Source organism: Motacilla alba, chromosome 3 (assembly GCF_015832195.1).
Source record: "Motacilla alba alba isolate MOTALB_02 chromosome 3, Motacilla_alba_V1.0_pri, whole genome shotgun sequence".
NCBI lineage: Eukaryota > Metazoa > Chordata > Aves > Passeriformes > Motacillidae > Motacilla > Motacilla alba.
In genome coordinates, this window is record NC_052018.1 from 93,745,806 (window position 1) to 93,771,757 (window position 25,952).

Here is a 25,952-nt window from a genome sequence, read left to right on the forward strand (position 1 = left end):
TCACTGCTAATACAACTATACTGTTCAAGGGTTTAAAAAAAAAAAAATCTCAAACACTTATTTCACCAGAAATGTGCTCAGAATATAAACAGTGCTTAAATACAGGTTTAACCAGACTGCAGTCCCGTCAAAGTAACTTAAACAGACACAGACAAGATAGTAAAACACAAAACAGACAGCCTTGAGTAGAATCCAATTAAGACAAAAAACACCCCAAACAGAGCAACACTGTTAACGACTAAATTAAGCCTGCAAACAAATATATTTTATTGCCACCTAAGAACAATACGGACTAATTCCGTTTGCCTCGTTATTTATAGTTTGGCGTAGGGTGGGGTTGCCAAAATCAAAGAGCAAAGCAGAAACTTATTTGCAAGATGGACCCCCAAATCCTTTAAAAATGTCTAAAAATATAAGAAAAGTTCTTTACAGTTTGATGGCTACAATATTTGTCCCACAAGCTACATTACAGCAACAAATAGTTAAATCAAACATATTACTACCAGCTCATCTACTGCAAAGTCACTGTATCAGAAGCCCGAATTGATTTGTTTCCTTATAACAAATTGAAAATGAATGTAACATAACATCCGAAAAAATAAATCCCTCCTGCTCTGCTAATCGGATATTGTATAATGGTTGATTGCAGCTTTGCACCGTGCTATTGTTGCCTATATCATACATACTTACAGGTTCTCGGTTCTTCCAAGAGTTTGGTGCAGTTTCAAGGACAAATGTCTTAAGGAAGTCTTTCTACTGTGCAGCAGTGATCCTAGCTCTGATCTCATTACATGAGCAAAGTGCTACTGCTGACAATATAAAGGAAACTTCCTGCGTGAAAAAGAAATCTTGGAAAGTCTCAGGGTTAAAAAGGCTGCTTAAATGTGCTGCTTGATTTGCTCCCTAGTTGTGTACACACAGTAGCAGCTGATCTCTGTTTGCAGCCCTGCAGAAAGAAACCTTTGCTGAAAACCAATGGCATCACATTTCAGTGGAGCTACTGCCAGGCTCTGGAGAGCAAAGCAACCTTTGACAACTTCACCCAGTTCAAACTGCCGGCATTTGCTGCATGTCCTGCAGGACTTTTGAAATTGTATATTTACTGCATTATTTTTATTAATGCCATTCTGAAATCCTGCATCCCAGGCAGCCGTGATACAAGCACAAGTCTCCCTCACTGCAATAGGAGGTTCTGACTGTGTCAGGACTGTGAACTGCAGAATTTGCCACAGTATCTTTTGCTTTGTCTTGATTGTGGCATTTGCAGATGAGAAGCTGTTAGCTGCACTCAAAAGCATTTTCTGCCTTAGAATTTCTAAATTAAGTGCAACAGGCATCCTGTTTATCCTAAATTAATCCTGAGCCTGCCCTGCATCAGTCACGCACTGCTCAGTGTTTTTTTTTCTGATACAGAGTACAAATCAAAATATTTGGGGAGTGGAAGGTGGCTCATCCTTTTCATTTGTATTTTATCTAGAGTCAGATCTAGCCTGGTCCCTGTTGGACTAAAACCATGGAGCATAACGTCCCAAATTCTGCAAAATTTGGTATTCTGACCACAGCTTTAGTATGGCTTCAAATATCTGTTAGTGGCCCCTTAGCTCCTGCCTTGGCCCTCCAGAACCAAACCAGGCATGGGCAGAACCTGTACCAGCTTCTGCAGCTCTTACTGCTGTCCAAGCAAAGTGGTAAGACCAGAAAAGCAACATTTAAAAAGAATACATCTACTAGAACTATTTCAGCTCTTAACTGGGAAGCAATACTCCAAACGCATCCTCACATTTTATGTTAAAGAATTATCAATAATTAATTTAGATGTAGCTGTTTCACCATTTAGCCCAGGGTGATTCTCCAAAGAACAACTGGGACCACACATTCCCCTGGCACTCAGTCAGAGCATGACTGTAGAGATTGCATGCTGCTTCCCAAACAGAACCTACTCCTCTCTCCAGGATAGCCAGAAAACCTCAGAAACAAAATTTAGAAGAATCCCTTCTAAAAGTGCACCATTGCAGGGTTTGGTTAGGAGGAGTTGAGGCTTTTTCCTGGGCATTTGTGAAACTGATTAATCACCACCCTTTTTTCCCTTCAGGCACTATGACTATTCTAGCTACTAGTATATTGTGTGTTATTTCTTTAATATTTTGAACTTTATTCCAAAGGACAGAAACCAAAACTGACACTACATCAAGGCAACATGCTCTGTGATTCAAACAGCAAAATAATTGAGATCCTGTGCATACACAACATCCAAGTCTGTGTATGCACGTTGCACACGTATGCACACACTCATTCACAAGCACAAACAAGTGTAAGGGCTTGTAGCCCAATTTTCTAAAACATGTCCTCACCCCCCTTCAAATTAAAAAAAGGTAAGAAGAAGCAAAATATGATCAGTGAAACATGTAAAATAATTTTTGTTAAAAGTAGGCACCATTTACAGGAGGGTAACCATATTGATTCAACGTGCATTTCTCCCAGATTTGTCTCTCTCCTTTGGGAGAAGGATACTGTCCACTCCTGGACTGTGTCACACCAGAGAAACGAAAGTGTGTGGTGGCATCAGCAGGTTTAATTTTGCTCTTTTCTCTCAAGGGACACTGCAAGGCAGCGACTCAAAGTCTTGGCTATGAGGCAGGACTCACTGCCTGCCTGCGTCACCTCCAACACATAACCTCACCTTTCCCTGCCTAAACTGACACCACCACATTTAATGCATGTTGCAAAAGCACAGCTTCTGTCCCTCTGTTGCTTAAGCTGTGAGAAAGGGATTGCATGCTTAAGAAAAGTAAGGACTAAAGCTCACAGCTGTGCATCCTGCTCCCAGATGTGCCATATGAAGGGCCATAAGTGACCTTGAACCGCCTGCTCTCTGTGCTCCAGTGCCCAGCCTGCTGCCCACACTGCACAAAACTTACTCACAGCACTTGTCCACCTGGTCCCTTTTGACTCTAGCATAGCAAATGAGGGTTTTTTTCTGTTTGAAATTCAGCACAGAGTAAAACAAGTTCTTTTTGCCAGGTGAAACTCAAGGCACTAATTTAAGACAAGTAAAAAAAAAAAATTAAAATCCCAGTGGAAGCAGGAATTTCAGTGAATGAAGTTTCCTCCTCAACAGCCTCTAAATACCCAAATGTCAGTACAGAAAAGCTGACACTTCTGAATGCTGCATGAGCAGTAATACAACCACATCCAGCAGTCCTACCCCACACAGACCCACTTGTCAAGGCTGGAGGACATCCACTCCGAGTTTGACTCCACTCCTCCTTACCTCCCCTATATAACCATGCCCCCTTGCCACAGCTGGGGGTCAATACAGATCCAGGGACAAAGCTCCTTCAGCTACCTTCTTTTGTAAAAGTATACACAGGTCCTGAACATGGGACAAACTGGAATTCCAAAATCTTTCTCCTCCCAGCTTTCCCAGATACACCTCAACCTGCAGCTTTACACCTCAACCCTGACTTCCCTTTTCTCTCCCTTCTGATTTTCTCATTGAATTTTGTTTTCACAGCATTGTATCCAGCAAGCAGAACAGTAACAATTCAAAGCCTATTTTCCAACCTTCAGAGGGCAGGGTAAAGTAGTCTGGCCATTAAGGCAGGACCGCTAAATACGTTCAGGGAGGATGGGGAGTAAGAGCTAGGACAGAAATGAAGGGGAGGCTGACCCTGAGCTAACGTGATGTCAGAAGCTCTAGGTCTCCATCCCTCCCATCCCCAGTAGAAAGGGTGGCCCTTGGAAGCCAACCCCACTGCCTGCTCTTCTAAAGTCTAAACTAGTACAAGTGTCCAAGACGGGCCATGCCCTGTCTTCCTGACGTCTGTCACTTGTAACAACTTAGAAAGCTTGTTTAATTCATGATGGCCTTAAAATTCAAACATATCATCAAGAAGGCATTTACAGCTAATGCTACAAATTACTAAATCAGAGCAAATTCTCAGTTTTTACACAAATATTTGTTTTAGATTTTAAAACCTTGTTTCCAGCAGTCAAGGAATAAGAGACATGCTTTCTCATTTAAAAAGAGATTTCTGGCTCTTGTAATTAAAGAGGAACAACTGAAGGTAACTGCGATGAAACAGAAGTCCAGCAGAAGCATAATGACACTTTTCAAGTCACACCGTTCAGCTAGTCTCAAGATTTTCAATAAGCAGTATCAGTTTTAATTATGAGTCTCAGAATCCAACAGTACACAGAGACTCCAAGAAATATATCCTACCTGTTTTATTCAGACACTTAAAAATTTGCTTAAAAATTGAGGACTTTGCTTAAAAATTAAGTCTGACACTGTTCATCTAGACCTGTCTGATTCCTGCACAGGTCCCAAATGTGTCCTTTCCTCCGTCTATCCATATACATAATAACTGTGACTACAGGATTTTCTTTTTAACTTTTAAATGCACATGGATCCTAATCAACATATGGAACACCTTCTGCATTCATCACAAAATGAGTGGCTAAATTCTTCTCATTGAAACACCTCCATAATAGTTGCTTTTCCCTTTTCATCTATCAAGACTTTAAACCAAAACTAATACAATCATCGGGAACTGCATGTGCCTAAGCTACTTGCTGTTCCCATTAGATGCTCTGCACTTCCCAGTCATTCAAGATTCTCTGTCGCATTGTATTAAATATGCTCGTATTTTTTGCTACAAGTACAATTAAAAATGTTTGGGTTTTCACACTGTTCTTATATTTTCTTTGCTCTCCAAAATATCCAGCATTCATTGAAACCAATATAGGTGATAATATAGATATAAATATCACCATGGAAGCATCAAGATAAATTTGGCATTGGGAATAATTCATTCAAGGTATCTAGATCCAATTTAAATTCTTTTCCAATCTTAACTGAGCCTTCATAACTAGATGAACCTAAATGAAGGTATACAACTTCCTGCTATGCTGGTAAACCACCCTAACTAGGAAATAAATTTTCAGTGATTAAGTTGAATTGTTCATACAAAACGCCAGCTTCAGCTTTTCACCCATACAAAATAGCTTGGAAAATATATACTGCATGTGTTTATTATAGCTACAGTTGCTATGAACATCTATAACTCTCCAACAATTTCTTTGATTTATGTTCAAAAACATACAGGGCATGAAATGATGCCTGCAACCTTACATATCCCTCAAGAACATTGTGGGGAGAAGATATATTCCAAAACATCATGTTAGATTCCTTGTTATGTCTTATTTTTAAAATAAATGTATGATAATCAATTACACATGCTTCAAAGCAACTGCCACTAGATTCCCCAACAGAAAAACTGTTTGAGAAAAGTTCCATTTTCTTTCCCCTAATGGCCAAGTTATTATAAGAGATCTAGATCCTACATATTAAAGGAAAAAAAATGTATTGTAAAGGATAGGCCTTGCTCCACTTGTACATGCACGCACAGGTTTGTGCTTGCCGGGACTTGACTTAGAACAAGGTTTTCAGAGAAGTAACTCTGATCTCCACTGATCAACATGCTAAAAACGGATGTGTGTGTGAAGATCTTGCACCTAATCTGCCTGTCATTTATGCTTGTAGTAATCCAAATGATGTCAAGAGAATGACACAGATGATAAGTTAATGTATCAGGCTCAACTTCCCTTTCAACCTCAATATGCAAAACATCCCTTTAAGAAGTCCCCCCAGCTGTAGTCTCCACTAGAAACAGAAACCTGCAGATGTTTATAGGAATATTAATTAAGCTGAATGGGACCTCCGCCATTAACGCTGGTGCATGTAAGATTGGACTTTGCAGATCTGCCTGAACTCCACGCAGTGGCTGAAGTGCACATTTTCTCCAGGGTATTGAGGCCAGTGGGTTATATGCCATTTACAGGTAAGCATAATATGGATAGTATTTCCACAGTCTCATGGCTCTGGCACAGGGACAAGAGCAGCATCCCCAGGCAGCACCCTTGCCCATGGTGGGAAGACAGGAACACCCAGGAATGCATAGAGTGAGTGCATGGGCCACCTCCACAGAAAAGATCAGGACCTACTGCCTGCCCTGCTTCTGGTAGTTTGTGCTGCCTGCATCCCAAACAGTGAGCCTGTGTCCTGGGCATTTAATTCAATCCTTGGGTTACACTGCAAACTGAAGTGCTGACAACCAATATAGAAAACTGGACTAGAAACTAGATGGTACAAGCCACTCTAAGGAGGATTGGCACCTGCTGACACTGAGTTTCCAGCAATTATGCAATAAGGTGGATGTGTGACTTGTTTTACGGCCCTGTTCATCCCTGTAAGTGTGCAAAATTTGCATGCCAAATAGGGAGATGGAAATAAATTCACTCATTCTACTCTTTTTCCCCCTCCTATTTTCTGTGACTCAAACCCTCAAAGAATGAAAATTCACAGGAGGGGAAATACAGGCTTGCACCTTCTTTGGCCCCCAGTGCTATTTTATCCATTACTAAGGAAGCCGAGGAGGAGGAGGAGAGAGGACTGGACATGCGCGCCTACTGCACATGCAGTCCCAGCAAGATAGCATCAACAGTTGTTCTCCTATTTTCACAGTAGGAAATAAGCAGGTACTAGCTGTATTGGAATAATCAGGAGGAATCTAGGTCAAAATCAAAGCAAGACTGCTCTGTCCATTTCACAAAACTCACATGCAAACACAATACCCATGTAAAAACAAAGAAGTTATTTGTAGCAGTTATTTCTGTTAGGATTGCTAAACAAGCGTGCAGGCATTGGCCTACCTTGAGTAAAAAGCACTATTTCTTCTTTGTGACTTCTGAAAAGGAATTCAAAATCAATATAAAATTGCAATATTAGGGAATTTTATAATCATTATCTCAAAAAAGCAGACTTGAAAGGGTCTCTTGTTCATGGGTAAAGCTTCAGTTAGTTTTTCTAGTACTGGTGGTTCAATCGAAAGATTTGCCAACTGCCCCCTGGAGAAAACTGAAGATCTGCATTTAAATGGAGATATAGTATTTCAAAATGCACGGTACCTGCAAGGCAGATACTGTCAAGGTTTCTTAGTGAGTGGATCTCAAATTGTATTAGGTACATTTCAGTGCCATAACTATCCCCATTTCATAGGACTGGGGCTATTTCCATATCATTTTTTTCCTGTGTGCAGGCTTTGTAATATTTGTCCTGGTAAGACAAAATTAAACCCCCATCCACAACAAAGCCCTCAGATAGCAACAACAAGGAATTAAAACCTTATGCATAATTTTCTGATGGGGATGATGAAGACTGTATTAGATGGCCTGACTGAAAATCTTAAATAATTGAAAACTCTGATGACTTAATAGAGTAGCGAGCTTGGTTTACAATGCAGCCAATTTAGAGCCATAAAAACACCGTGTAAAATGTTTATCTTGTGGTTGACCATTACATATCCTATTTATTATTCCAAAGTATTTCAACAGCATTTTTCTTCATCAATGTGGCTGCTGGCATTTAGCACCCACTCACTAAATTCACGTGATTTTCCTGGAACAGCTTTAGGAAAAGAAAACAAAAAATTAGCAGATCACTACAAAACTGTTCCTTGTTACTATATGCCTCTTTTTCACATTCTGACTTGAACCGACTTCATGTGCTGCAAAATACATTTGAAACCACCAAGGCTAAAATTTAATAAATCAAAGCCATATTCGTGAAGTTAAAAAGACTAGTGCAACTACTGATCCTGCCACATCAGAGAACCAAAAAAAAAAAAAACAAAATCAAACCTCATGAATACTTTGTTGCTAATGTACATAAGTTCAAAGAGCAGTGTTCCTCTTAGGAAAACATCTTAATTTTCATATCAGAAAATCATCCTAACCTTCCAGAAAAGTTTTTACAATTATGCAAGGAAGGTAGAGAGAAGGTTTAGAGTGCAAAAGACACTTGTGACAGGTTTCAGACACGCAGGCATTAGTCCAGGCAGCCTCTCGCTGAAATTCAGGTTGCAATTGAAATGTCCCTGTAAACAAGGTTACTGCGAACGGCCCATGATATCCTTCTCAGCAACACCTTCACCAGGAGCCCTTCAGCTGTCTACTTAGTTTGTTATACCTTATCTCACAGCCCTGACATCCTCATGCCGATTCAAATTCGGGATTCAAAATGAAAGACGAAATATCTCTAAGATCACTTAATATTGAAATACCATTGCAGTAATAAGTGGTGCCAGGCTGGAGATATGGATATAGTACTCTAGTGGTAACCTTTTAATTTCTGACAAAATACTGTGGAATAACTGTGATACTGCACAGACAGTTAATGCAATTGATTTGTTTTCCTTATTTTGATAATGAGCACACTGAATGTCATGTTTACCTTCTCCTGCCCCCTGCACATTTTTAAAGTCCTCTAAAAGGAGACTTGCTATATGCCTGTACAGACATGAAACACCATACACCACAGAGCCCCCCTCCCCAGCACGCTGAACCCCAGCTACCCTGATGTTCCCAAGACTAGGAAGATCATAACCACATGAGTCGCTTCGTCATTCTAAGTCTTTGACTATTTTCAGTGGAAAGGCAATGCACGAACCATGTATAATCTAATGTAGGTTATATTGTAAACTACTCCTATTCTCAAAGTGAGGGTAGGCATGCTACACCAGAACATTTTGTCCTCTGAAATAAAACAGGGGAGTAAAAATGAAATGTATCAAGCAAGTTTTGTATGTTGTACTTTAAACAGGGTAGCTAATAAATGGCTAAAAGTTTGGTGGGTTTTTACAAAGGGCACTTGGATTTCCCTCCCAGTCACAGGCACTGATAGGTTGAAGTGCGTAAGGGCATGGGGGAGACAGGGGGGCTTGTCATCTGTTTTTCTGTTGTGCTGTGTTTACTATTAGAATATCCTCAATCCTATCAAAAGACAGGATTCCAGGAGTAGGGGTGCAGTGGGACAGGGGTACAATACAGGGGAGGGAGAGAATTACAGAAGAGAAACCCAAACTGCTCAGTGCCTGCCTTCCCACACTACCATTCACCTTCATTTTTGTCTCCTTTATATTCTACTCATTTTTACTTGCCTCCCCCATTATTTAGTCATCTCCTAAATGCAGTCCTCTCTTTTCAGGGATCACGAAAAACATATTAACTAGAACCAGTAGACGGAGTGCATCCCCTGCAGCACTTCAAAAGGTACCTCCAGACCAGTCACGCCTTCATGGCATTAATGACCAGGTGAAAATAAAAAATAAAATGAATTTTAAAAAAAATTACAAAAGTGAAAAAATTCCTCACCGCCAGGTCACACTCAGACCCCACAGGCAGCCGCTTCCCCAGATGCCCTCTCCTCCCCACGGCCGGCGCTGGGAGGGCCAAGTGCCAGGAGGAACGGGCAGTGCGTGGACTTTGCACACTTTCCTCCGTCCCTCCGGATCCCGGCAGCGCGCGGCCCCGCCGCCTTTGTGTGCGCGCGTCCGCCCGCGGGTCCCGACACCCCGGCACGGGCGGCGCGGAGCGCGTCCCGCATGGGGCGCCCACGCCGCCGCTCCCGCTCGGCAGCGCAGCGCCCTGACCCCCGCCCGGCGGGCAGGGCTCCCCCCGGGCCTGCTCCGCTCCTGCTGGCCGCCCGCACAAGTGTTCCAGGAAGGAGCGAGCGGCGAGGGAGGGACGGGGACAAGGACGGGCCCCCCCGCCGGCCTCGCCTCGCGCCGCAGCCGGGACACTTCGGGGCTCCCGAGACGGCACGGCGGGGGGGCAGGGCGGCATGGACAGCCACGCCACAGCCACGCGCGCCCCGGCACCGGCTGGCAGAGTCCGGTCCCCCTGCTCCGCTCGCAGCCGCCGGAGCCACCCTGGGACCCCGGCCCTAAACTCTTGCTTGGCTAAAGCCTCGTCACTTTCCCGGCACTCCTGACCCTGGGCGGGAGGGGTACACACACACACAAAACCTGCGGGGTAGGATCTGTCAGCAGCCAAGAAATCATTCTCCTTCTCTTCTCTCCCCCCCCCCCCGCCCCCCCCCATATTCACCAGGGCCAGTAATTCTAAATAATTGTCCGAGAGGCTAGAGCCACTGAACCCCGGGTGGCCGGTGCTGTCGTGCTGCTTTTTCCAAAGCTGGATTTTTTTGGGGTGAATGACTCTGAGCAAGTGCAATTGGCAAGGGCTGAAGGTGGAATGGGGCGGGGGGGGGGGGGGTGGGGGGGTAGAGCGCTCCTGGCAGCGGCTCATCTCCAAGCACAAACATGCCCCCCATGCAATGTCAGCTGGCGGGGGTGCGGAGAGATGCGGGGTGCGGGGGCTCGCTTTACCTGGTCAGCTCAGAACCGCAGGCAGGTTAATCAGGTGAGTCGTCGGGGATTTTAAAGAAGCCGAAGCCGGTTTCTTTGCTAGGAAAGTCTACAACACCATGCAGGGACATTGCAAAATCTTTACACACGCCTCCTTTAACTGGGCTCCCGCGACCTCCGCCGGTGAGGGGGGAGCCACTGGCGGGCGAGAGGCCGAGCGGCGCCGCGGCGGCGGCGCGGGGGGCGCGGGGGGCAGCGGCGGCGGCGGGCGCGGCCCGGCGGGCGGAGAGCGGCGGCGGGCGGGCGGCGGCGGCCCCGGTCCCCGCGGCCCCGGCTCCGGCGGCGTCCCCGCGCCTCCCTGCCGCCTTGGTAGCGCCGGTCCGCACTCGGCCTGACCCGGGACGTCACGGCGCCTGCCTGTGTTCCCAATGATAACTTGGCAGGAGCAGGGGGAAGCGGCCGGGTTTTTCCTGGGCTCGTTACCGGGTACGTGCACGTTTCTTTCGCATGCGGAATTTTTTTTTTGATTTTTTGTTTTTTTTAAGGCGCAGTAACGAAAAGCCGGGACAGGAAATCCGGGGCGCGGCGGGGGCTGCCGCCCCGCGATGGTGGCGGCCGCTCGCCGGCGGGCGCGGGGGAGCGGCGGCGCGGGGCGCAGGCATGCGTTCATCTCCGTGTCTTTCATTTTACCTTCAGGGTGACATTCAGTGCCGGGCGAGCCTCGCCGGTCACCGCCACGTCCCACCTGGAAAAAACAAACAAAACCACGAAAAAAAAAAAAAACAACCCAACAAGAACAACAACAAAAAAAAGGCGACTGCCGAAAAGGGGGGATGGGGAGAGAGAAGGTGCCGGCCGCCTACGGCTGGGATGCGGGCGGCGGACGGGACACCTCGCCCAGGGGACGCGGGGACACACGCGCCGCCGGCCGCCAGCAGGCCATGTGCCGAGCGGCCGGCGGGGGCGGGGGAACGGGCACCGCACACGCACACACAAAATCAGTAAATTAAAAAAAAAAAAAAAAAGCACCCGGAATGCCAGAGGAGGCCGGGCGAGGAGCGAGGATGCCGCACCGCTGCTGCCGTGCAGGCCCGGCGCCGCGCCCCCCCAGTCCCCTGCAAGGCTCTGCAGGGGAAGGCGGGGGAGGCCCCGGCGCACAGCGCCCCACGGCCCCGCCGGGAGCCGGGTTCCCCGTGGGGGGGCTGCGGGCCGGGCAGCCCGGGCCGCACTGGGGCACCCGGCTGCGCAATGGCGTCGCCGCCGAGGAGAGCCAAGGGCTGGCGCAGAGCCTGGCGCGGCTCGGTGAAGGCAGCCTGAGCCATCGCTCCCCACCTCTGCTGCTGGGGCAGCCGAGCAGCTGCTCCCGAAAGCGGGAGGGTTTGCGTTAGAGCAGAACGAGCCGGGGCCTGCGGCAGCCCCGAGGCCGCTGTGAGCGCCGAGCAGGCTGGCAGCGCTGTGCCCAGCCATGGCAGCAGCCACATGTATCCGCTGCCCTGGCTTCGTGCGCTTCGCAAAGCCAGATCCTGCAAATCTCGATGAACGCTCCCACTAAATTCCGAGGGCATTTTCACGTGTGAGACTTAACTCGCCTGCAAAAGTATTCCCAGAACTAGGCCTCGCTCAAACTATCCATGGCAGCCTAAGTGCCTCCTCATCTAAAAAGCAATTGTTACCCACACATTGCATCCCAAACTGCTGCAGCACCACACCACCTACTCTGTGACCGCAGGGCGTCCCAGCAGAGCCCCGAGACAAGTTTCTCTCTTCTGTGTTGCTTTTCACACCACCTATTATAATAACAACAAGTTACAACATTGTCAATGCACAGGTAACTAGTGCAGCGGAGTCCGTGAAGGGATGCATGTAGCAGGGCTGAAACTAATTTTTTTTTTTTTTTTTTGCAGCTGCCTCTGTTCAGCCTTAATATTAGCATTAATACTTTCCTTTTCCTCATTTAAATACAATAAAAGGGAAAATTGCCTTTACTTAATATTGTTACTACTCAGGTTTTGCAATTCCAGTTTTTATAAGGCGATAAAGTCAGGGAAAAGTTAGTGTACACCTTTTCTGCTGCTGGGCTCAGTGCCCTCAGCAGCAGCTATGGTGGGATCACCTACTGCAGCTGGGGAAAGAGCTGGGGAAGAAAGAAATCATTCTTGGAATATCATACAGTCTAAGCATAATTTTCAGAAGCCTGAAATTGAAAGCACCTGGTTGTGGTTTTTTTTCTTTTTATACCCAAGCTACTCAGGATGCTTTCTGGCTTGGCTCGAAAGACAAGTTTGCTACACGTTTCTGTTCTGGAATCATTTTGAACTGCTTTTAGTCTAAATTCTTACCTGTCTTAACTCTTCTGTCTTAGCAGAGTATATTACTGATAGATATTTTTTGTAGACTTGAAAAGCAGTGTGTACAGCTTGATTGTTGTCTGTATTTCGCCATTCATTTTTAAGTGAGGCTCTTTTGATTGATGTGAGGAATTTGTTTGAAAGGATGAAGGGTATGGCATAGCTACCCAAGATGCTACTTAAAATTGCACCATACCTCAGCTAGCAGAGATTTTTCATTGTGATTGTCACACTTTTAAAAGCGCGTGAGTTAATCAAATTGCTATTTTTGGAATGCACTTAAAGGAACATTAAAATGCATTAATTTCATTAAAATAAATGAGCAGATAGGTAACAAAACAAGTATCAGCCAAATAAGCAAGATCTCAACTATGAAGCAAAATCCAGCCCTAGTGAAATCATCTGAGTTGTGCTTGTCTACAGCACATTTAATTTGGCTTCTGCAGTCATACAGCTGACGCTTTATTTGGTTTTCAGAGGTGTGTGTATATTAAAAATGTGCGAGCCATGCTGCTTCTCCAGCTTGATTACCACTGAAGTGAAATTCACCTGGCTCCCATTTAGCTCTGCTGTGCAGTCCTATCACACATGCAGTTTTTGGTGTGATAGATACCTCTGAGATGCAGAGAGGTATTCCCAGCCCCTGTGTCAGTCTAAGGGATGTGAGTTGAGTCTGAAGCGAGGGTGTGCTGAGGTGGATTTCAGCAGAGGCTATTCACAACCAGCTGCATATATATGCTCCAGTTAATAGGCTGTACTGGAGTCTGTGCTACCATCTTTCATTACTGCTGTTACTCATGCCAGTGAGAGTAAAGGAAGGGTTGGTGTGTCTGTAATCACATATTAATTTGCTATGTAGATATATCCTAAGAACCTCTCAGCCCAGGAAAATTATGCTGGAATAAAGTCGGATGTGAATGTAAAGCAGAACTGTTCAGATAGTTTATTCGTTCTGGAATGATCGAGTTGTTTCCTGGTTTCACTTAATCCACTTTCAAAGTGGATTAAGGTAATTCAAGAAACTGAATTCTGACACTGGCGCAAGAGTTGTCTACACACGGGTTTAGTCGAACATAATTACTGCAGTGTACCTAATAAGTGTCTTGAAATAACTTTGTGTGTAGACGAGTCCAGAGTCCCACAGGTGAAAGCAACAGAATTTAGTAATTTTGTATAACATGAGGTTAATTTAGCCCAACATTTGACCTACTTCTTTTCTCAGCATATTTAATTCATTACAGTTTTTTGTTCCTCAACGAAATCGCCACAACAGAAATGTATTTATGATCAGTTTTAAGATAACAATGCCATGTGCACTCCACTAAAAAGAAACAATTTGACCAGTATATACTCTAAATACCTTCTCAACTGCCCTAAAGAGGAGAAAAGGTTCTTTACTGGAAGAAATACCAGCTTCTCAATCGTAAATATTTTGAATGGGTTGTTCCAAACAAAAGGTAAACAAACCCCAAAGCTCTGCTCTGCCCTCTGAGACACCCATGATCCATTTGACTGCATTCCATTCATAGCAATAGCACCCAGTCTGACTCAGCAATATTAGTTCCTGAATGACGAACCTCGCAGACTCACACAGAAGGGTTTGCAGAACAAGAGGGCCTTCAGGAGGTTCCTTAAGAGTAGAGAGTTAATTTATAGTTTGCTTACAGAGGTCTGAATCAGGGAGAAACTACCTGAAACCCAGGCAGCCTCTCTGCCTCTGCTCTGAATCAGGTGTATTGCATCACTGGCAATACAGGAAAGTGACTGAACTGATAATGAGAACGTGTAAGATGTTTTGTGACCTTTGGCCAAGCACAAAGTTTGTCAAATGTCATTCAGTGTCATTCCATGCCACAGACATCCATGGAAGAGAGGTGACTCTCTAATGTGAATGAAGCCTCCTAAACTTTAAAGTTAAGAATGTTTGTTGGTTTGCTTTTTTTAAGGAGACAGCAGAGGGGAGGGGATGGAACCAAACAAAAACTAGATGAGGTAGAAGTTATGTAAACTCGGGTAGTAAACTAGCCTTTTTTTTTTAAATAAGTATAAATATAAAAGCCAAATGATACAAATTGCTGACCCTTTAAACATTGACATAGGAAAAGCCATTAAAAGCTATGAAGATGAAAAAATCCAACTTCTACTTTGTTTTAAAGATTGCAATGGGTCACACATTACAGAGGGTAACCCAGAGTCTTCCCTTACACAGATAGAGTAGTCCCAGCTATTTTGTGTAACAGGCAAGGATGTCCACAGGATTCTCATTTTGTGATTACGAGCATGGCTTTGCCCTCCTGTGCTTGTAATGGTTTCCCTCATGCAAAATCTGTTTATTTATTTAAGAATAATTCTGGTAACAAAATAAGCATTGACTGAAGAAGGTAAACATGGAGAAATATAAACAAGAAATCAAGTACTTAAATTCTGGGGTGCTGAATGACTTTGACCATGGGTCTTGATATTAAGGTTCAAATATTAAGCCTGGTGTTAAACTCAGATTGAAGGCAATGAGAGTTTTATAGGAACATGCCTGATCTGAAATCCTACTTGAATAAAAAAATGAATTGGATTATTGTGCGCTCTGCTTCCTCTGAGAGACCTCTGAGTGTTGGATCCACCTGCAGTGCTGGGGTATCCTGGCTCTCCCCCACTCCTGTCATTACAGGGGCATTGCTCATCCAGAGAGGAAGGTGTCCTAAATCCCCAAGACGATTGGCACAGCACACGCAAGAGGAAATCTCAGCGCGCAGCCAATGCCAGGCAATGAAGGATCCTCTGTGGGAGTTGGTTAGTAGTGCCAATGTTTGATATTTGTCGTAACAACCACCGACTGTTTTGGTTTTTTGTTCTAACAATGTGAATTATGCATTAAACATTAATACAAGTGAGTGTACTTTCTTTTGATCTTCAAGCATAATCATTTCTAATGAGAGCTTATACATGAGCATTGAAACAAATCCCTGAGTCATGTGAATTTACATTGGTTTTACTCTGTGGGAAAGATCCCACATGAGTTACTCATGTCTGTAAAACATAACATACTTAAAGAAAAAAAAAGAGCTTGCATTTGTCTGTTGGAACATAAATATCTGCATAGACATTTGGCTTCTGCCAAAGTCAGTAATGAAACATTAAAAAGTTCATTTATCAGAGATCAGGATTCAGGGTGGGGACTTCAACTAATGTGAGATCCAAGTCTGCTGAGAATAAGGTCACCTCTTAGTTTCTTCCATCTAGCTTCTTACAAGAGTTGAGTCTAGTATCAGAGGAATTTGAACTAGCTCAAAGTAAAAGGATCAGAATTTGGCTTGCTTGATAGAGATAAAAGTTGCCAAACTGCCATCACCAAGTTGTAATATGCCAATCCATGGCAGGCAAACTGTGCAGTGCTAAGTGACACCTCTCCAAATGCCCTTGACAACCAGTGCAGGCCAGACCCACTGTAGAACCTGCTTGGCCATGTTTAGTATCTGCACTTCTAAAAACAACAGTCACAAATGGTGCATTCCATAAAAACATAAACACTGTGGATTGTGCAACTGCCAAGACAGTTATTTAAAATTCAAACAGAATTTAGGCCCTTTCCCCTTTGACACACTGCACCAACAAGCAATTAACAGTCTGCACTAAAGCAGCTGTGCCACGTGTGCAAGGGACAGACAGCACACTGGGGAAAAGTACAGGTGCAAAACAATACGTGATGGACCCCACTCCTGTGGCTGCAGGTACTCTCTACAAGATTTCCAGAATGCCTCTTGCCTTTCCAAACAGACCTCAACGCCAAAGGTTGCAAGAGGTGTCTGTCAGGAAGGTGTTACGTTTAATGGCAGATAGATTCTGTCTTTGATTAAGGTCCTATCTCAGGAATTCTCAAAAGCCCCTAATGTATTTTATTCTTAATGTGTAAGTGCTAAAGAAGTCCTGGAAGCCAGAAATCCAGGATTACCCCACATATTTCAATGTTTTCACAGGAGGCTACAGTCATGCTCTCTGCTGCTTCCCTTCTCTTGTCTGAATAACCTTAAATGCTGATGGTACATCTTCAAAAGGAGAGTGGAAGCAGCCTATGCACAGAACAGTTTATAGACTGGAAGAAGAGCAAACACAAAACCCTTCATCCCTGAACTTGAATTCTCCAAGTGCTCTGTTTTATATAATGACAGAGGAACTGATATTATTGCAGTAGAGAAGAAAGCATCCTAGACACTCCCTTATGGAACCCCAACACTGTATTAATTACCTTCTCTGAGGTTGCACAAGTTCACCTGGCATGTTAAGTTAAAAGGTGGATAGGTCAATACTGTGTCTTAAATAATTTTGGATAGAAGGACCTCAACTCCATCTAGACCCTGCTTGAAGCCCATTGACATCATCCAGTTTTAAGAGTTCAGTGAGTCTTCTGAGTTTTTAGAACGCGTCAGTACATCCCCAGGCACACACAAAAAGCTGTGCTTGCAAAGATGGGATAGATACAAGTAGAAAATGGTGTACCAGAAGCATGTAGGGAGGCCTCTCTAAGCATCAGCCAGGGTGACAGCATGCTGGCCCATAGGTTCCCAGGCTGCATTCACAGCCCTGGAATGCCTGCTGGAAACACTCCCCTGTAATTTAGCTCATTTGGTGTGCATTAAGGATGCTCATTTCTAGACCCCTAAGTGAAATGTGATACTGAACTCATTCTTCCTCTTACACCAGCAGGCCTCAGCAGATGGCCAAGAGGCCGATGGGAAGGAGAGAACACCAATTTTAATCCAGTTGTTCAGGATAGAAAACTATGAGAAAAGTGAAAAGATCTTATTCCGCAGACCAAGGCATTTACTTATATCTAACTGCCTAACCTCAGTCAGAACCCTGAATTCTATTACTCTATGTGAATATTATGGAATGGTGAAGTCTTACTTGGTAATTAACTGATCAGAACCACAGACTAGAAACAAGGTATGCAGCTAGTGAAAGCCTGGTGGAGTCCTACCAGTTTATACTAGCTGAGAATCCAATCTTCAATTTCAAATTAAAAAAATGAGAAGTTGCATTTTTCCATGGCATTTTGGTCGTATGATACTGAGGGGAAAAAAAAAAAGCAAGAAAATAATAAATAAAGTTGTAGTTATTTATATAACCAAGACAGAAGCAGAACCAATGTGAAATCTTTAGCAATGAAATTCTACATCAAAATTATTAGGTATTTCAGTGTTGGTGCCGTTTGGATTACTGCTTAACTTTAGGGCAGCAAGGTAAGCTCATTTTCTTGCCTCTGTCTTTTCAGCCACCATTAGGGCTCCCTTCCCATCCTCCAGGGAGAGGGAAAGAAGTTACACAATGGGTGTTTTTCCATGGGCGGATGTCTGAATGTGAAGAGAAACAATTGAATTTTAATGACAATTTTGAGGCTCTTGAAGTTAATTTCTGGGCAGTGCAGGAATTAGTGGGGCTTGCTGCTGCCAAGTGCTGCATGTTCTCCTCTCCTTCTGATGTTAGTAGGATTACAGGTCTCAGCTCTTGGCAGAAATAACTCCCAAAATAGTAGGTCCTTCTCTCTTGCTTTCTCTCAAAAGGGAGAGCAAGAGACCTGCTGTCAGACCCAACTAAGTGTCAGTGCAGAGTAATGGCTACAAAAAACAGGGTGACTGCACCAGATTTACACTGCCAGAGATGTGTTCTCATTAGGTATTTACAGCATTTTCCAGGGTGGAATGGTAAATTTGTTAGGTGCTGCACAAAACATTTAACTGAAAAAAGTTCCTGCATTCAAAAGCACTACAAAAATGATTGAGGAAGGAGAGTGGCAAACAATGGGATATCCTGGAAAAAAAAGTACACCAGTGATTGCAGCAAAGGCAGCCAGCTATGAAGGCTTTTCCTACATGCAGGGTAACAATAATTCTGCCAAGGAGGCAAGTTATTTCCTTTTTAGCTATGCTATTTCCACTGCATTACTGAATCATGGTTTGTTAATAGCTTACAAACATTAAGTTTAAAAAGCTTTAGGAACTTTGTCATACCTAAGACAATACATACCAGTTTATCAATTTCTATAAAAATACAGAATCCAATAGGTTTTGGGGTTGTGGTTGTTGGGTCAGGGTTTTTTAATGCCTTTAATAAAGAAGAGATAATTTTGGTCTTGTTTTTGTCTTCTTAGAAAATTCAGAAAGGAATATAACGCGTTGTCCCATAATCTGTACATATCTAATTGTTGATAGCAAAGTAGAAAATAAAAGATGCTTCAAAATAGTGCCAGTCATTTAATCTGCTCTGTAGTTGGATGATAGAGTGTCAAGCATTTCCACCAAAAGCATGAGACCCACTACAGACGACTGTCTTTTCAATTTTGGGCTATGCAATTAAGGCCCCAAACAGGTCATGGAAGGGTTCGGCCTTCCCCATGTTACCCCTCTGGTCAGATGGCAGCTCCAGCCAAAAGGAAAGAAGAAAAGAGGACAGGCGTAGCCACCTGGCACTGCCTTTTTGCGCAGCAAAAAGCAGGCAGGGGAGGAGGGACCTGGTACCCAGCCAGGTGTGGCAGCACTTACAAGCCAGGCTGCCAAGCTGGAGCTCATCTTTTGAATGGGATTCTGCAGGGGAAGGCGCAGAGAAGGTAACATTGGGGAACTGCTTCCCTTGCAAAGAGCTCTGCGTCCCCATTTACCCTCTCCCATGAGGTGGCCAAATGTGCCAGAAAATTTCTGCCAAATTTGGCAGAAAATGTTCAGCCTGGTAATGAGTATGTTAGTGTGTCCACCAGCCCACTACACGGAGTACAAAAAACATCATTCAGTTACAGGAGAATTAAAAGAAGCATTAGGGAGACTCATATTACTGACTGATACCAAACCATTTTTCCCTAACACTGTTTCATACACTGTACCCAGAGTTTAGCTGTGTCCATTATTTCCTTCTACTCACTTATTTCTCCAAAGGTGATTTTACTTAGATCAAATTTTTGCACTGTACTACTGGATACTATGGTACAGTTCATTGCTCTATAACAATTTCACTGGTTTAGAAACTCCACTATAATGTTTTGCCGCTAGATTTCTGCTGAGAAGTAGGGGCACTAGCTTACCAACACCCGTTCCAAGTCCTTATGGAGCCTCCCCAAGAACCTGTGTTACGCTTATCAGGCTTGCATGCACAGCTAAGCCTCTGTGCCCCTGCTCTGAACCCTTGGGACATGGGTGCTCGGTTAAGACTACAGAGAAAGGAAAAGCGTGGCCATGATCAACAGTCAATCATTTTAATGGCTGTTAATGTGAAAACATGTTCCTAACCTTACTTACTACAGCCAGATATATGGAAGGAGACATGGTTTTGCATGAACCAATTTATTTTTTCTTTTTAACTCTTTTGTATGAGCAATGATTTTTGAGAGATTGGTGTAGTAATGTTCAGTTGTTACGAGACTGCTGCTTCACATTTCTACCTGTGCAGATGGGATATCACATTTCTGTCTAAGTTACAAGACCACTCAGAGTTAACATCCGGAAACAATTTCCTCTATTCCAGCAGTAGTTGCCACTTCTTGGGAAAATTCTTCAGGTACAAGTCCAGTAGAAATGGTCCTTCAATATTTTCCACTATAGCTCAGGTTTTTTGCCTCAGCTTTTATGCTGCTGTGAGCATATACAAAATGGGATGCTAGTTTTCATCCCCCTGCCCTCAGTCCAAGAAGTGCCATGCAAGAGTAATTCCATCTGATTTCACATAATTCTGCTCTTGCACTTAGAAATACAGGAGTTAAGAGTCAAGAAGTTCTTTGGGTACTGGAAAGATTAACAGGTCTTTCAATCCTCATACAGGTGACCATAAGGTACAAGCTTTATAGACATTTGATGAATGAAAGGTTGCCACTAAATGAAAGCTTGTCACAAAGCTCTAGAGGAAATCATTGCAACAAGGTTTTAGGAGTTTGTGAAGGAGTTTGTGAACACACTTTATGAGGCTACAGCATGTGTGTAGAAGGTATATGCAACCTGCTCTGTATTCCTAAAATGATCACCAACATGTCTTTGAGAATTTGGGCTTCTGAGAGTCATTTCTCTCTCTGTGCCTCAGTTCCCTTATATGAAAGTCAGAATTATGTCTTTGGTGCCCCTTGGATGAACAGAACAAGTTCACCTCTTAAATGTCAAGTGTTAATCAGTCACAGGTTTACCATGTCTTTTTCTGCCTAACCATTTAAAACTATTAATACCAAAATAAGCCACTCAAAAATTAGTAAAGATTGCAGAAGTCCCAGACTGTGGAACATGAATCTCAGTGATTTCAGTGTGATGGATGGATGTGATGCCAGCTTCAGAGATAAGATTAGCTTCAATGTGATTTGAAAGATCCCAGGCCTCCAGTGACAAATGATTTGTTCTGCATTTTCTGTTAGTTCAGGAAAGATCTATGCCAGTCCCAACACAATGCCTATTGTTCCCCTCCACTTTGAATATTTTCCTATGAATGCTGCTTGCTAACTAACAAACTATCAAAAAAACTTCAGACCCCAGCATTCATTCTATAGTTGAATTTATTGTGTTTTCCCTCTGAATAATTTTTATTTTGAAATATTGATGAAAAATTATTTGCCAGGTAATCAGTAAAGGAACTGAGACATAATCCAGTCATTATAGTCACTCTCACATACATGGGTCTACTACAGGTAATCCTTTCTAACATAAATGCAGTTATGCTTAAGGAAGGATAGATGCTACATTTTCAGTAATTTTTTTCCTTCTACCAAGACAGATAATGTTGGATATATAAAGTTCCTCTTTTATGTGACACTTCCTTTAAAGCAAGTTTGTCTCCTTGAGTAAATTTTTCCTTGGCTGTAATGTGATATATATACACACACACACATCTGTATCTGTCATAGATATCTACATTTACAAATCACACTTACTCCACTGCAAGATGTTATTACAGATTGGAAAAAGAAAAACAAAAAGGACAAATTTCTCTACTTGGTGTTTAAGAGTAACTGGTATCACCAAATTTAGAAGTGTAAATTCCTTTTTTTTTGCACCTGAATACATCAGCCACCCAAGCAGCACCTGATGACAGTAGCAGTTCATGTATGTGTGCAGCTGCAAAATCTTTTGATATCCAGGTGCCACTGGAAACCATCACTGGATTACAATATTTTATCTGATACACGTGAAAGATTCAATCAGTCTAAAAGTATTTAACACTTTCTACAAAGACATGGTTTGAAAAACTCCAAGTGTCTTTTGAAAAAGGAGTCACTACCTTGTATCCTACTTTCAACATTTTTCAAGTAGGCAAGATGAATATGGAGGGAGAAGGGAAGAAAATTATTCAGAGAAAATTCAAGATAGAAAGAGAAAAAAAAAATTCTTATTTATAATTCAGAGATCTATGCTATTTTAATTCCTCATTTAAAGAACTATTTTAAATTATAAATTGCAAGCCTATTGCAGATACCTTGCTCTTCTTGTGTGAATACAAAAATATGAAAGAATAAGGTAAACAAAGATTTTAAATAGTGATTTAATTTGTTCAGAAAGCATTGAGTGATAATCACCTGCATGGAATTACATAGATCAGTTCTACTTGAAAACTCTCCTAACTGCAAGAAAACATGCAAGATCCTCACCCATTTTAACAGCCATCATAAATGGATGTTAAACATAGCAGCAACAGTTCATTGGCAGCTTCCCAAGACTGGTATCAATGTGAGAATTTGTATTTTATATGAATGGGGAAAAAAGCAATAATTTTTAATGCTGTATTTGAATGAAGGTTTGAAATAGTTAAACACAACACACATGAAAGATGCCACTCACAGACATGGTAACTATTTCAGGGGAGAGGGAGGAGGGCAAACTTCCCACTGCATGATGAAAAATATTAAAGTATTCAGTAGAAATATTTGAAGAAATTAAGGCTTGGAACTACAGCTTTCAACAAAGAAGATGATGTCGGTTCTGTGTATTCCTGCACAAGAAAACCAAAGTGCTGGCTGGGATTTCTGAGCATTTCCACAACCCAAACAGTAAGAGGAAACTATTCAAAGTCAAAAGAGTTTCAGTGTTAATTGCAATGAAAACAGACCGGAGCCTTTATCTTGATCAGTTACTTAGAAAGAACTAATACTGATTTTTCATCTTTTCTCCCTCTGTGTTTAGAGCCAGAGTCACTTACACATTACTGATGTATTTTCAAAGTCCCACACATGGGCAATAACATGCAATTCTTGCAAATATTTAAGGGATTGCCTGTATTTTGCCAGTGCTGTACTTCAGGGTCACGAGTCACTAAGAAAATATGGATAAATATTTGTTTTTGTGCTTTGAATAAGAAGTCTTTTGTGGCAGAATATAAAAGTGGTGATGTAGTTTCTAAGTTTATTATTACTACCGTATTTATTAAGAATGACAAACTTTGAAACAGTTGAAATACTTAGATGGAAACATGCCATTATCTCTAGTATTTTCTGCAGATGTTCAGTCAACATCCTAATCGTACTCCTGCCCTATGTGATGAAATGAGCTCCAGCTCTCTACGTACATGACATAGCAGTGAGAAAAAAGAAAAAAATCTAAATGCTATTTTTTCAGCAACTGAATCTTAGTCAAAATGAGCTACTATTTACTATGGTTAGAGGTAATTTTACACATAAGACACTTGTAACATTTGAAAGCCTGAGATTTGCATTATCCTGTAGGGTCTTCTAATTTTTTTAGGTATATACCAACAGAATTAAACACAGGCATTTACAGGAAAAAAAAATTAATTTTGCTAAGGCTGAGATAAGCAAATAAAAGAAAATAAATACAATATTAAAGTTGCTGATGCTCTATTCTCAACAAAATTCTTACAATAACGTGCTCTCCTTTCCTTTCTAGCAACATGTAATTCTCTGCAGGGATGTCAAGGGGACCATTCTCTCAATTTTCCTAGCAAGTCAACATCTGCTAAATGCAGCATGACATGCTGTTTACCTTTGTTGTAAACTTGAAGCTTTTCCATTTAAGAACTGTATAAATGAATCAGTATTCATTCACACCTATGCCCAGAAGTATCCATTACAAAGCAGAGAGTGCTCATTTTTAATCTCCTCCTTATTCTGATTTTATGCCATATTCCTCTGCACTGATGCTGTTTGGAATTGCCCTAGATATATTAACAAATACAAGGAAAGTAAAACAAAACAGTGGTGATTTTCCCCTCATTTTCTGCAAGTATTTCTTGACAAAGGTGATAAAAATGCAGAGGTAAAAGGTCTTGCCTTACATCTCCTTTAAACTCAGTAGTTTAACAAATTGCTGCAAAACAAAAGTTTTGTCCTCTGCTCCAAAAATCAAGATGACAAAATCCCAAGCTATATATTTAGATTTGCCTTCTAAAATCCTGTGCAATATTTAGTAACTTGTATTCGATGGCAGAATTTCCAAGAGAAATAGTAGGGAGTTGTCCTTTGTTTTGATTTTTTTAAAATGTATCTATATTTCTTATCTGCTGAAAGGAAATCTACCTACATCAGCAAAAAGCACAGGTGAAAAGACTAATTAACATGAAAAAATGCAACCACCCTTTCTTAGTGAATGTTTTTTAATAAAAATAATTTTTCTCATGCTGCAGAAACCCTCTATTAGAATGAGCACCCAATAACATCACTTGTCCCTCTAATTGTCATCATTACTGAGAGAGAAGCAGCCTTTGTTGATCACACACAGCATTCTCTAAAATCCATTTTTCCAGTTAGGTTTTTATTCTCCTTCTCGTCCATCTGTTTTTGTTTAGTTTTGAGCACAATTACACCTGTACTTGGGTTAACTTGTGGCAGTAAGGCATTTGTAGAAGCTGTTGCTCTCAGTAATGTTGGCTATTACTGATTACAGCATTGCTCAAGGCAGATTCCTTGTTCTAAATGGCATTGAACATTTTTACCTGGATATTGCAACACGTTATAAGCACTGGGATATAAACAGAACAGTAAGCACTGCTGGCCAGAACTGCTGGCCTCTGGATTTAAACAATAAGTCAGGAGACTTTTGTGTGGAGACACAGCTAGAAAATTGAGCTATCACCAAAGTGTCTGATGCAATGTTTGTATCTAATTTGCTACTTACATTCAACTCTGAATCACCATCCTAAATAATAAAGGTCAAAGTTTTCATGGACATTTTGTGTGTTTGAGTTGCCACCTTGAAATAGTTAAAGCTGTTTTACAGCTGCAAGGTTTCCAAATTTCTCACTGGGATTATATGCCCTCAACATCAGAAAAAAGAAAGCCTTACATCACCTCAAATCAAACCCCATTTCATTGGAAATATAGGTTTAACCTTTAGCCAAAAGGATGGGCTTATCCCTAAAAGTGTATTCACATCTAAAAAATCCCGGTCTAGAACATTTGTTTTGTCAACCCCAATCTGATCTCACCTCATTTCTCAACTTTGTTAAATACCAGGAAAAAAAAAGTTATACAAATTCTGGAAATTTTGCACATCATAATAAACATTTGTGACATTTTTATGTGATACAAAACTACTGCAAATATAATATTTTCCTAAATAATTTTATAGGATCTCTACCTATGTTAAAACAGCAAATATTTGTGGACATTCTCATGATTACAAGAAATACATTCATGCTGCTTTTCAGCAAATGCTGAAGTGATACAATCATCCATGGATACAATATCCTTGGATATAAAGGTGGGAGCACGGCAGCACTGTTAGGGAAGCGTGTTGCAGTTGAGGATGCTGACCTAGCTCTGTCTGTAACCTGCTGTGACCTACTCCAGTGCACCATATCAAAACTTCCTTTTTCACATCAGCTTCCCTAATATTTAGCTCACCCAAAAAAAGTGTTTTCCTACTTTCATGTATCAGGAGGAAAGGTAAGAATCCTGTGATAACATATTTGTGAAGTTATTTGGGATTTCTTAGTGCAAGGCAAAATAAGCTTGTAGTTCTCTAACATTTAATAATGATTAGTAAAGAGGAGATAAAACTACTCCACATTGTACCAAATAAAAGCGTTTTCTTTTTCCAAGGAAGTTTTGGTATTATTGCCGCTACTGAACCATGCTGCGATCTCCTATTAACCATATTAAAGCTGTCTTTTAAGCTGTGATGATGCTCTATGAAGACAGTCCATCTACTTTGAAATTAAGCCCTAACTTGTTTAGCTCCTGACAACACTTAACCAGAGCCCTATGAAGCAAACGCGAAAAACAGCAAAAAGAAGGTGATGGTGACAAAGCCATTGTAAGATTGTGCATCCCAAACCAATATGTGTTCCCTAAAACCTAGCATTCAGAAAACCTTCATCTCTGTCACCTACTGCCTCATTTCATTACAACATGTTCACCAGTTACTATTATTTTCTTCCCTTTCTCACCAGAAAGGACATTTTTTTTTCCCCAAAAAACGCATTTAAA

At 42.1% G+C, this 25,952-nt stretch overlaps 1 protein-coding gene and 1 long non-coding RNA gene across 33 annotated transcripts in view; one reads left to right on the forward strand and one right to left on the reverse strand.

Moving 5' to 3' along the window:
* The window catches only part of ESRRG (estrogen related receptor gamma), a 389,887-nt gene that overhangs the window by 359,336 nt on the left and 4,599 nt on the right, over nt 1-25,952 (reverse strand). For 6 of the 32 annotated variants that reach the window (XM_038131567.1, XM_038131560.1, XM_038131542.1 and 3 more), the window contains exon 1: nt 10,230-10,357. The exons of 12 other annotated variants lie outside the window; for them this stretch is intronic. Coding sequence is in view for 3 of the 20 variants with exons in the window: in XM_038131537.1 (XP_037987465.1) it covers nt 691-788 (98 nt within the window). In the remaining 17 variants the exon portion in view is untranslated. 14 more of the 32 variants (XM_038131547.1, XM_038131571.1, XM_038131544.1 and 11 more) reach the window with 9 other exon arrangements.
* Nucleotides 10,481-11,012, forward strand: LOC119698873. The gene is made up of 2 exons (XR_005256294.1): nt 10,481-10,694; nt 10,905-11,012. It is a non-coding gene; the product is annotated as an uncharacterized LOC119698873 (long non-coding RNA).